Source organism: Phaethon aethereus (assembly GCF_964289735.1).
Source record: "Phaethon aethereus genome assembly, chromosome: 6".
NCBI classification, from domain to species: Eukaryota; Metazoa; Chordata; class Aves; order Phaethontiformes; family Phaethontidae; genus Phaethon; species Phaethon aethereus.
In genome coordinates this window covers 22,287,612-22,300,459 of record NC_138580.1, presented here as the reverse complement: position 1 = coordinate 22,300,459, position 12,848 = coordinate 22,287,612, and the positions used below count along the sequence as shown (strand labels likewise).

The 12,848-nt window shown below is 36.6% G+C and overlaps 1 protein-coding gene across 1 annotated transcript in view; it reads left to right on the top strand.

The window, feature by feature from the left end:
* LRP2 (LDL receptor related protein 2) overlaps positions 1 to 10,110 on the top strand; it is a gene marked incomplete at both ends in the record, with an annotated part of 128,707 nt that extends 118,597 nt beyond the window's left edge. Inside the window, 8 exons of the mRNA XM_082001851.1 lie at positions 2,341 to 2,431; positions 3,013 to 3,080; positions 3,239 to 3,359; positions 5,491 to 5,620; positions 8,020 to 8,139; positions 8,234 to 8,341; positions 8,813 to 8,884; positions 9,949 to 10,110. Coding sequence (XP_081857977.1) covers positions 2,341 to 2,431; positions 3,013 to 3,080; positions 3,239 to 3,359; positions 5,491 to 5,620; positions 8,020 to 8,139; positions 8,234 to 8,341; positions 8,813 to 8,884; positions 9,949 to 10,110 — 872 coding nt within the window. The remainder of the gene's footprint in view (positions 1 to 2,340; positions 2,432 to 3,012; positions 3,081 to 3,238; positions 3,360 to 5,490; positions 5,621 to 8,019; positions 8,140 to 8,233; positions 8,342 to 8,812; positions 8,885 to 9,948) is intronic.
* Positions 10,111 to 12,848: the final 2,738 nt, after the last annotated feature.

Here is a 12,848-nt window from a genome sequence, read left to right as displayed (position 1 = left end):
TACAGAAGTCCAGATAGATGATATCGGTAGCTCTTCCCTTGTCCACTGATGTGGTCACCCCATCATAGAAGGCCACTAAGTTGGTCAGGCAGGACTTGCCCTTGGTGAAGCCATGCTGGCTGTCTGGAATCACCTCCCTGTCCTCCATGTGCCTTAGCATAGCTTCTAGGAGGATGTGTTCTATGATCTTCCCAGGCACAGAGCAGATGCTGACAGGTCAGTAGTTCTGTATCTATATGGGTATAGATATCTATAGTTCATATATCTATATGGATATAGATATATCACTCGAACCAATCCAGACCCAGCAGCAAATTTGGTCACAGTTTCTGATTTTTGTTTTGAAATTCCAAAATATTTTATTTTCATTTTTTTCAAATGCATTGATTTCAGAACTAGAGAATTTCTGCCAAATGATGGTTAACAATTATGCTTACAATTCTGTATAAGGTATTGCTTGATCAGTATAACAGAATATAATAGAAACTTGAAATAAAGCTTCCAGAACTCAGTGTGAACAGAGATAACTTCTATCATATGCTGGAAAGCCTTTAAGCACTGGAATTTAGCGCTTGGTTGTTGCATTGCAGCAGAGCCCCCACAGTGCTTCCAGGAGCACCAATAAAATAGAATTGCTTAGCCTTTTTTTGAGAAGAAAGAGCATGCCACTGCAGGATTTCTATTTCTCTAGCTGAGAGTCTGCATTCTTAGCTTACAGTGATGTGGGTGGTAGCCAGATGTCCTTGTACTTGTCCTTGCAACATATCTCTAATAAATTATTCTTTATAACATTATGTCTGGCATCTTTTCTATGGTTAATCTTCTCTGAATTCTTTTTTCATTAAAAGAGAAAATTGTCATGATTTTTTACACTGCTTTACCTCTAAATTACATTCTCTTAATAATTGTTCATGCTTTTTCCTTTTGCTACATAGTGTAAGCTGTAGGAAGAGGAACTAGTAGTATGATGTAATAGTGAATGGAAGTGTGCAATACATGTTTAAATTAGGGTTCAGTAACACTGTTGATTACATTTGCTATTTGTTTCTTGGTCTGATGACACTGCATTTGCTATTCTTTGCTGAAAGTGATTTACATAAAATCTCCAGGACTTGACCTTATCTTGAGGAAAAGGAGGAGACAGCAAATAGGATATGCAGTACTGTCTCCATTTTTGAACTTCAGATTTTACTTTGACTATAAGCAAAATTTTTAGCCAATGAACTGTGACTGCCATAATTGACATACTGAGCAAACACAGCTTTTGTATATTCATTTGGTTCATTTGGTCCTTTCCCCACATTGCAGCTACTGAGAAACGCAACTCCGAAGACCTCTGCGTTTCCTCTTTTTGTATCCCATTTACTTGAAGGAAGTTTTAACTGTGGGGAACATCGTAGCAACAGACTTCCTCTACCTTTGGCTGATAAAAATTTTATGACAAGAGTATTATGATCTAACTTATCAGTGTAAGACAGACTGTCAAAGTCGATCCTTAATTTATAGCCTATAATGATGTCTAAGATCCAGAGCTTTTCCTATGTGAACTACACTTTTCTGACAGCATATCCTGAGCTCTTACTGAAGACTAGTACAATTTCAAGAAATTTCACTTTTTTTCACTTTTTTTTCACTTGACCCAGCATTAGAAGAACATCAGAACCTTTGTAGCTCTGTGTTTGGGCCAGCTCAGACAGCACTGCCACTTGGGCACCTCAGGGCTCCTGGAGTGCAGCTGAGACACTGGCACAATGAAGAACAGGCTTCTGTGCTACCTAGGGCCAAGCTGTCAGCCTGTACTCTGTGCTGACAGAAAACTCTGAGGACTTGGCTTTCTCTCTCATTCTCATTGTAAGGATGTATGAGAGTTCAGAGGGCCCTCCTGTATGCGCATTTCCATCTACTGCTATTCTTCATAAGTAAATGCATCCCAGTTTAGCCTTCTCTGGGCAACTTGCAGCTGGTTAGATGGAAGAGTCTGGGCAAAGGAGATAAAATATTGCTGCTTTCTGAATGGAGAGGTTTGAAGGGTGGTGGTAGGCTGCATTGGATGGACAAAAGAAAGTGATGGGACATACAGCTTTTGAGTTGTCCCTGTCTACTTTTACTGAGTAAGTCATTATTTTCCAAGAACAGGTTTTACTTCAATTAAAATAAGCTAATCTGGAAGAATAATAAATATAACCAACAAACGCATGTGCTATTAAAAGAAAAGCTTCTGAAAAGTAGCCTGTGAGTTTGCATATGCAAGTTCTTTAGAGATAAATACTACCATAGAGCATTTTATTTCTTTTGTTGAAGATGCCTTGATAACACATATGTGGCTTTCAAATTTTGCAGCTATTGAATCTGCTCCCACAATGCCACCAGCATGCAGGTGCATGTATGGAGGAACATGCTATATAGATGAAAGTGGTCTTCCGAAATGCAAGTAAGTCAGTATGCTGTTAGGGTAGTCCTGGGTCAGATTGTGCTGATTTAGTCTCACAGAACAATTAAACTCTTTGAAATGTGTTGGAAATGCTTCAGAAGATGTCAGACATCTGCAGTAGCATGTTTGTGACAATCACAGGAAAATGCATATATGCATAAAAATATCAGCAAATAAGCAATGTAACTGCATCAGTTTGGAAAAAGAAAACAAACCAAAAACCCAGAAAGGTAAACCTCTGAAGATTCTAGCAAAAAAAGGCTATGCCAAAAAATTGTAACAATGGAGAAGTAATGCTCAGTAAATGTAGTTTGGAACAGCCGGTAGGTGCCACCGATGCTCCGCTGAAACCAGATCTTTTGACTTCAATGACTGGTTTTCTGACTCAGCACTTTTTATTTCCACTTTTAATTCTGTGAAGATAGCAAACATACTGTCTTTATAGTCAGTGAAACATATAATTACCGAGCATGGAGTTAAAATCTATGACATGTAGATAAACATTACAGAACATAATAATAAAGCTGAGATCCTAGTCTTAATAAAAGCCATTCAGTCAGCTGTCCTTCTTACGCTTACAGGTGTTCTTATGGATACACTGGGAATTATTGTGAAATAGGATTGTCAAAGGGAGTGCCTCCTGGAACAAGTAAGCTTCAAGTATATATTGCACTTGGTATTTTGAGCTAAGGAATGTATAATACCTCAGTATGATACCTGTTCAGGGTAAAGCTTATAATTCTTTGGGCTCTTTTTTACACTGAACTGTGCTTGCTTGAATGTTTGCTTATTCTCTGTCTTTGATAGCAGCAATAGCAGTGTTGCTGACAGTCATACTAATCATAATAATTGGAGTATTAGCGGTTGGAGGCTTTTTTAACTACAGACGAACAGGCTCCCTTTTACCAGCGCTTCCCAAACTACCAAGGTATGTTTTGAAGGCTTTCATAGCTAGAATGTCTGTGTACTAAAAATATGTTTGTTCCTAAATACTTCTGAAAAATCCAGCTTGTTTGCTGTGTGCCCATTCTGTTGGAATATGGGAAGTGCAGTGTTGCAGCAATTCCAGCGGCTTTTTAATTCCAAGCAATATCATAGCTGATCATTATTTTGTAATAAAGGACTATTGTAAAACTCTTCTACACTGTAAATTAGCTTTTAAATAGTGAGCAATATAAAAGGCTGTTTATCAGAAGTGGAACTATTTGGTTCAAAAAGATACAAAAACATAGTTACATATGTTTTATTTTTTTATAAGACTTTGTCAGAGATGATTCTAGTGAAGAAGTCTGTTTAACATTGAAAGGCTGACTTCATCTACAACACTGTATTCATCTGTTTAAAAGTGATATGGGGCATGTGTAGTGAACTTCTGTCTGTTTCCAGTGCCTGAGAAATCTGGGCTTTTTGTATGTTACTGCTCTCCTGACAGTCATACTGCCCAGTGAAAACCAGCTTTGTGAAATATAATTCAAAAAATATTTGATGTTTTAAATCAAAGGAAGATGAAGAAAAACATTTATAATATTTCTAAATTAATTTTTTTAAAAAGATGTCAGAATATGATGCTTTGAAGCTTTTTTAGCTTTAAGCAAATTATGGGTTTTTAAAGGCATAAAGCTGCGTCTTCATAGTCTTTGCACCAATTTCACAGTAGTAGCTCTTAAAGCAGTGTAATTTAAATCATTGCAATCAGTAATGTGAATGTAGCTATAACTGCTTCCTTCCTTCCTTAACTGCTGGATTACACTGAACTAATTAAATTTCTTTGACTTGATGTAGTTAAATTGGTGCAAATTTTTTGTGCTGATCAATCCTGCAGGACAAAGAGTTTATGAGATCTCCAAAGCTGTTCACTGAAATTCTCTTGTTTCTTGCTTTCTTGAATGGAAATTTCCTGCATCATCAGATAGTGAACAAGTAGAAATTTTAATGCACTGACTCGAAATTTACTGTTCGACAATATTTCTCATAAGTTATGAGGCCATGTGAAATGGAGATGTCAGTTTTTTGTCTGTGAGGCTTGATTCACAGTTTTCATTTCTGCTGTGAATATGCCTTAGTGCTGCCATTGCTCAATCCCTCTTTAAACGATTAACTCGTACCTTTACCGCAGAGTTAACTCAAGGTATAACTTAGCTGTTACCTTTAACATGGCACTTGTCCATCTACAGGAATCATAGATAATATTTACATTTTTAAAAATTGAATCAGATGATGCCTACAGAGCCAACCAGTAAAATGTGTGCACAAAACACCAGCTGTCAGCAAGAGTTTTAGCACAAGCCAGCTCCAATGAGAACACACAAATGCAAAGCTTATCTCAATGCTCCCATCTTCCTTCAAGTTAGGCAACTTTGAGAAAATGAACTCAAAGGTTTACTCTGCAGTGAATTTGTAGTTGTATGTTTTTTGAGTTGCATGCTCAGCGTTCTGTGCGGAAAGTCCTGTATTTCATTACTCACTACTGTCTTTCACTGCTCCTATTATTTCAAGCCTGACAGTGTTCTTTTAGCCCATTTCCAATATTTCTTAAGCAAATCTAATGTGTGCTTGTGGTTACCATAAATCTATATGCAGATTGAATATTTGCTTATATGAAAACAGTATCCTGTAGGTATCTTCATGATTTGCATGCATAAACATCTTTAGTATAGGTGTTGGAATTATATCCACAAATTTGTATGCCATTTCAGCTGCATTTTTAAAAAATCAGTCTCAATGAATTCAAATAACTGAGTGGATCCATGCATTTGTCTGTAAATCAACACTGCAGTAAGAGCAGTCAAAATGTAGGTAGATTTGGGGGAATTGTAATTCATTGAGTTCATTTGATGTCTACAGGAGCACACATAAAGATACTTGAGAACATTCTGAATGGGCTAACTTAGGTTAAAAGAACTGTTGAACTAATGCAGGAATACTACTTCTGGTGCCCTCACTAGCTTGCTTATAGCCAGGAAAAATTCCAAGTGATAATTACGGTTAGAAGAACAACTAGAAGAATCTGTTTTACAAGTTCTCCTTCTGTACAGTCTGTTGCTTTTTTTTGTTTGCAGTTTAAGCAGTCTTGTAAAATCTACTGAAAATGGCAATGGGGTAACGTTCCGATCTGGAGCAGATGTGAGTATGGACATAGGAGTCTCTGGCTTTGGAGGAGACTCTGCTATAGACCGAGCAATGCAACTGGTAAGGTTTAATTCTGATTTTTTTTTTTTTTTAAATTGCATTCTTCTAAGGTCATTTTTAGCTGATAGAGGGAAGTCTTTTATGTAAAATAGATAGTGGGATGATAAATGTGTTCTAGAAAAAGAAGTGAACATGGATCGATAATTTCCTGAAATAGATTTTTGTAAATTGAAGGCAAGGACAAATGCAGGCTGTTCTTCAAAATAATGTGACTCTTCTCAAGATTTATATGGTAGAAATTGAGTCAATTAACCGCTTTCCTATCTCAGCATATTCATGGAATATATGGGGAATGAATCGGCAAATGACAGTATTGTAACAAGGAATTTTTTTACCCGCCTTTGTGTTCCGTAGAACAGGTTAAAATGTGTGGTTTTCAAATCCAGACTGTATGTTAGAAACTTCAGAGGTAAAACTCATGCCTAACCATAGGCTATGCTACTTTGCACAGCAAATTATAAACTTGGACAGTTTCTTACTTTAACAAGTTTAAACAAATCATGTGTAATAGTTTTGGGGACATCATAAATTGTTACTCTACTTCATCCATGTTTTGTTATGCACATCTGAGAAATAGCACATTCTTGTGTTTCCCTATACTGTATAGTTCTTTCATGGAAAAATTATTTCCCTGTTTACCACAAGAATACAATGTACAAAAGATTTTTTTTATTTTTAGGAAACAGATCACAGGTATGTTTGAATAATAAGCACTTGCTGCAAAGCCTGTGCTGGAGACTTCCTAAACTTTTAAAGTTAAAGATAAATTACAGACAACTGACAGTAAATTAATATGTAAGGAAACAGCTAGTGAAGATAAGCTCATAATATATGTATATGACCTTTTTCTAGATGAAGAAACATACTAGTTAAAACTAAGCAGCTTGTGTAATGAAACAACTGTATGAACATTTCAGTAAATACTGGAAAAATAGCTTTAGGCTTGAATATTACCTCAGATCTTTTTCATGCATGAAAATCTTTTTGGTACTCCCCCCTTTCTGGCCTAATATTGACATACTAAAGTCCAACTGATACAGTATTTACATTACTAATAACAGCTCTGGGTACAGGCTATTTCTACTTAAGTGGCATTAATTCTCCCTATGTATTCTGAGTATAAATGAAAAAATTCTATAGTTCACTGGGAAAGAAGTCAAAGGGTTTGGTTTATGGCAGCAAAGAACTGTGGGATGTGCCTCCTAAAATTTTAACATCACATATGCATGAGTAGATGTTAGAGTGATATTTTTAAGAGTGGCTTTTCTTAGCCAAGCTAGGCTAGTTTGAGGGGGCCAACAAGAGTTCACTGTGTGGTAAAGAGCTATACTCTGGTAGCACAAAGCATGAATCCTTATGGCATGAAGCAGAGGTTTGTAGAAATGAGGCAGGTTTAAAGAACTAGCTGATGTAACCCCTGGAAACATTCATGGTCAAGTTGGGTGGGGTTCTAAGCAACCTGATCTAGTTGAAGATGTCCCTGCTCATTGCAGGGGGCTTGGACTAGACGACCTTTAGAGGTTCCTTCCAACCCAAACTATTCAATGATTTTATGTACTATGCCCGTGTTATTCCTCACTATTCCTGTGATGTGGCTGTGACAAAGAGCAGGACAAGTGAGTCTGGGTGGGTTTTGCTTTCATTACCCTTCCACCTGTTGACGCTTAGCCGGCGAGCCCTGGGTGGCTATTCTTATGTAGCACTAAATATTTTCTTAAGAAATACTTAACTCGGCACCTTTGCCCCCCTGCTGCAAGCACTGTAGCTGCAGCTTAGGGTTTGGCACAATATGTGTGAAGCAGCTGTTATCCACACAGTGGTCTTCATGCATGGGCAAAGCATTGTTTTATAATAAGAGATATGCTAAAAACTGTGAAACATTTTATTTCTGACATAAGTCATAACTAAGGGGATGCAGTTATTACTTTGTCTCAAAAAATACAGCAATCCGCCTGCTGGTACAAAATTAATGAATCACATTCTTTTATATGTCACATAGTGCATATTCATTTGTATGTGATTTTGAAGTCTCTAAAATGAAATATTTATTTTGTGATTATGCTTCATTTGATATCTCTTGCCTGTTAAAGGTGTGACTTGAGAGTCATCTTTCCTCATCATAAAATACTTTGAGTCAATTATTGAAATGTGGGGGTTTTTAGTCCAGCTAGGAAATGGGATAATACTGAAACAATCAATGGTCCAGGCTACTAAGTCAGGGAGTAAAATAAGGATGATAAACTAACATTATGAATTTAACAGATGCTAGATTTTGTCTAAGCCTATGAGAAAGTAAACATGCATTGTTCCCTGAGAAGAAGAATTGGGCTGTAAATTAATTCCTAGGAATATGGGGGTGTTTATTGCACTGCAGTTGTTTTGGTTTTTTTCCTTCATAGAATGAAAACTTTGCAGTGGAGTCAGGGAAACAGCCAATCACATTTGAAAATCCAATGTATGCAACTAGAGATGGTGGAAGCAGCACAGCCAGTGCAGTTACAGTCATTCGGCCAACACATGTAAGAGAAACTTAGGCTTGACTTCACCTTTCATTTTCCTTTATGATCTTCTTTTCTTCTTTGAAGAATGTTGATTTTCCTCCTTCTCCTACAGGTAGCAGCAGCTGGTAGTGAGGAAAATGAAAATTTTGAAAATCCTGTGTATGCCTCTGTGATATCTGCTAGTCTGAAGGAACCCCCTCAGAGTACAGATGCACCTCAGGTAGGTCATAGAAATGCCCTAAGGCTGCCTTGTTTGTTTTGTGCTCCAAATCAGGGAAATTGAATTGTTAGGGAAGCTGCCATATAGTTTATACTCTTTAAATAATGCCATGGAGCTGACACATAATCTGCATCAAGTCCGACTAACTGGACCATATTTGCAAGATTTACAAGAGCCAGTCAGGAATAGTTTGATAAGAGAAATGCAGCGCAAGCACAGAATTGCCCAGGGCACACAGTAAGGATCTATTTGGATCGTGGATACTGCTTTAGGTAAAATAACCATAACTGGTTATCTAGCAGAAAAGAAAGTTGGGTCCCATGCTTAGAATTACTACATGGTAATGTAAGAACATCCAGCTGAAATCACTGAGTTAGCAGTCAGTGCAAGTGAAACTCAGCAACAGTGATGTCAGTTACCAGAGAAGTTGTGAGAAAAATGTGTAAAGTTCTAATAATTTTTATGTTTCAGGAATCAAAGTGGAGTTTCTTCAAGAGAAAACTGAAACAAAACACTAATTTTGAAAACCCAATATATGCAGAGGTATTGCTTAATACTGTATAATTCTATTTTTCGGCTAATGTACTGCTGGACTTTGTTCTTGCTTTCATAGGATAAAGATTATGGGTAGATTCTGCTTCTAAGTGAAGCAGCACAGAAATTCCAGCTCAGGTCAAGGTAGAACTGAAGTGGTTTTTAGGAAAGTTATAAAGTCTTGTGCAGGATGAGGTTTTTAGCAGGCATCAGGCAGCACAGCTGCATGGCCCACATCTCTGCTTTTGCAGCCCAAGCACTGCAGCCCGCTTCTCCTTTGGGATCTCAGGTACTGTTTTCGGCTTGCTGGTGCATTCTGTTACAGCTCAGGGACCCAGCACAGGTGGGAGCCTATTATACTGCACTAGGAGTGAATTGTCTATTTCTGCCCTCTCAGTCCTGCCTCCAGCATTGCACAAAAATTCAATAGTTCTGCATACTGCAGCCCTGTTTCTGTACCAGCCCTGTTTTTTTCATCCTTACAGTTGGATGAGACAGTTGTTTTAAGATGGTATGCCAGCAGGTGGTATGTGTGCTGGAGGAATTCTCCCCTGGCTTGGGTGTGAAGCTGTGGAGTTCTACTGACTTGAGCCAGTAATTCCAGCCCTTTTCATTTTACAGTTTAAAATTTCCAGATGGCCTAAGTGACTTAAGAACCTCAGTAACAAAGTCACATGACTACAACTAGCTGCCTTTTGTGAAGAATTTAGGTTTCTACTGCTTGAATGTTATGAGAGAGAGTTCAGGAAGCCAGGGATCCATTTCCCCAACACTAATGAATGTAACTATTTATAAACAGTAGTAATGCCAATGTTATCTAAATTCATGTATGTGCATATAGACAGATCAAACTGCTCCTGACATTAAACATTAAAATAGAAGTCCTGGTGTGTGGAGTAAGTTTGTAGTAGTGTATTTCCTCAGCTGTACCATCTGAGGTGAAATTAGCATTTAATTTTGTTATAGGCAGTGATTTGCAGAAATAACTTATACCATGACACTTGACTTTAGCAAAATACTTGGATGTTTTGTACATTAGAATGTAAACTTGGATTTTACAATTATTGTTCCAGATGGAAAAGGAACAACAACAGGACACAGAAAATGTCCCTACTCCTTCTCCTTCACTGCCTCCCAAGATTACTCTGAAGAGAGACCAACCATTATCTTATACAGCAACAGAGGATACATTTAAAGACACCGCCAATCTTGTTAAAGAGGACTCTGTGGTATAACTAGGTAACTGATTTAGGGAAAATTAGACACATCCATTTGCACATATATTTTTTATAAACAGAAGAGTAAGGTTCACATCCAAATGCTTTATGAAAATATATACATCTCTTAGCCAACGACTGGAGATGTATGTTGAAACTATGCCTTGTTTTTTGACAAATGCCAATTTCTATTTTTATGAACAATTATCATGATGTACTATATGTATATCTTTGCACTGAAGCTGTCTGAAAGTAATGTTATAAATATGTTGTACATTTGTAAATTTTTGAAAGATTATCTTGTTCAGTGATGTTGCTAGTAGAAATCTGTATGGAATTGGTCACATCTTTAGGGATAAATTCATTATATAAATGCTTAAACTAAAAAAGAACCAAACAAGGTGAATATAGGAACATTACTGATTTACAAGATCTTTAGAGTATATATTTATAACAGCACCTTTTAAAACTTCTACTGGTGCTCTGGGCATCTTTATCACCTGTTTTATATACTACTGTATGTAAAAATGGGTGTCTTTGTTTATCTTGTGTTAAACAAAAGATGGAAGACTCAATGCAGCATCATTATGCTGAATAGTTACCTGTGCAAAATATTGTTCTTACAATATTTTAACTGCCTGAGATAAAACAATTTCCTCTCAATCCATAAGACGCGTACTTTTCCTCTAGGTTCCAATTAACACCATTCCATTAATAGTGTTCTTAAAAAGATCTGATATATTTAGATTTTAGTGCCATGATTACTTAATTTAATGAGATTTTTCTCTTGCTCATCAGTGGAATAGCTCTGTTCTTGGCTGGAGTCTCTGGAAGTAATTTGTACTATCAAATGAAGTAGCTAGATTTCTATAACAGCTTATTTCCAAACAGCAAAATACGAAAGATATTGGTTCATTTAAGAAATTATTCAGGTTTTTTAATGTGAAAATTTAATTTTATTGACTATTTATTTCCTGAGGTGGACATCAATAGAAAGGGAAACAATTTCTACTAATGCAGTCTTTGTAGTTATCTGGTTATTTCTATAACCTTCCATCAGAATATACTGTACATCTTACTAGATGTTCTATTAATTAACCAAGGTAGTTTCCACAGCATAAACCATTTGAGGAAACTCTGAGTACCACTGCAGGAACATGTTATTCAGCATTCCTGACTAGCTGCTCATATAATTTAAAGATTCCTAAAGTTATAATCCTTGAGACTTCTGCTATTTGATTGTTTTATATCTGAGTTCTCAAAATATATACTATTTCTAATTAGAATGCTTATAATTACTTTGTAATGTACTTTGATTAGAAAAGACAACTGGAAAATGATGCTGCTGAATAAATCTAATAAATGTGTTATTTTATCACATCCTTATTCCATATTATGTGTCAAGGGTCTATGTACTTTTTTCAGTTGTGGAGACTTCAGTGCACTCTGAGATGAAAACAACAGTGCTTTAGATAAAGTCAAATAAGAATAGTGCTTACTGCTTCACACAACTGTCTAAAGTTCTTGATATAACATCACTGACATGGTATCACTCTAAGTGTGAAAACTGCCCCATTACACACATTAAACAAAGTGGCCCTTGAAACAGGAAACTTATTGTTTGCAAGAGACTGATTATCAAGGTAGTATGGACATAAGCGATTAAAACTTTAGTTCAATTAACTTTCATATCTGAGTTCTTTAATGTAGAAAATTCTTTAGAATCTGGGATGCAGCATACACATCTGTAAGGCTATGAGAAAGGATTTCTTTGAAAGGCAGGTTGTTGTTCTTAAGGAAAAAGTTCACAATATTTTTTAAAGAGAGAAGGCAGGATTAACATTTCCATAAGACTCACCTCCAATTGCATACCACAAGAAAAAGTGGCATCAGCTTTGTGAATAGTCTTTGTCAACAGAAAGATTTAGAACTAGTTTTGGAGAAAACTGCTAATATGTCAGCCATGTATCAGAGATACTTTTTATTTTCCCCCTCTATAAGAATTTTAACTTTTCAGATGTGGAAGAAAACCATCCCTGAGATACTGTATAGATAGGTAGTATGTAGATTTGATTATTTAACATACCTGACAGTGAAGGATTCCTAAGCTTCAGCTGGGCCTCTTCCTCTTAGTAGCGTACCACAGTGTATCCTTTCGATTAGGTAAAATTTAATTTTTTGGTACTTTGTTCAACGAAGGCTGTAGATTCTATTCCTAACCTCACTTTTTCACTTGTATTTTTTTCCCTTATGAGGACAGCCCCTGCTTGTATTCTTGAATTCTGGACTCATTCTGTTTCAAAGGTGGCTAATTTTTAGAGATTTCGGCACCTCTCTGTAATCTACCACTATAGCACTGATGATAAATTATACCATTAAGTTCTTTCACGCACATTCTCTTTACAGCTGTCAGACCAGATAGAGAGAACTATCTCTCTGCAGGTATTTGTCATGAAATGAAGTAAAATAAATTTATTCTTGAAGCCATTTGCCAGAGAACAGAACCTCAATGAAATACTTATAGGTTACTGAACACTTTTTACATTCTGTCCCTTTCCTGTGCATGTACAAACACACGCAGGCCCCCTCTCACACACACAGAGTGATGAAACTCCTTTTCTTACATTTGGAGTTCTGACCTGCACATGGTATTTTTGTAAGCTTAATTGAATTGCACATTAATGATTAATCACCAGCACAGCTCTTTAGCAAATAAAACCTTTAGCCTTTCAATTTTAATATCTCTAGGAACACCA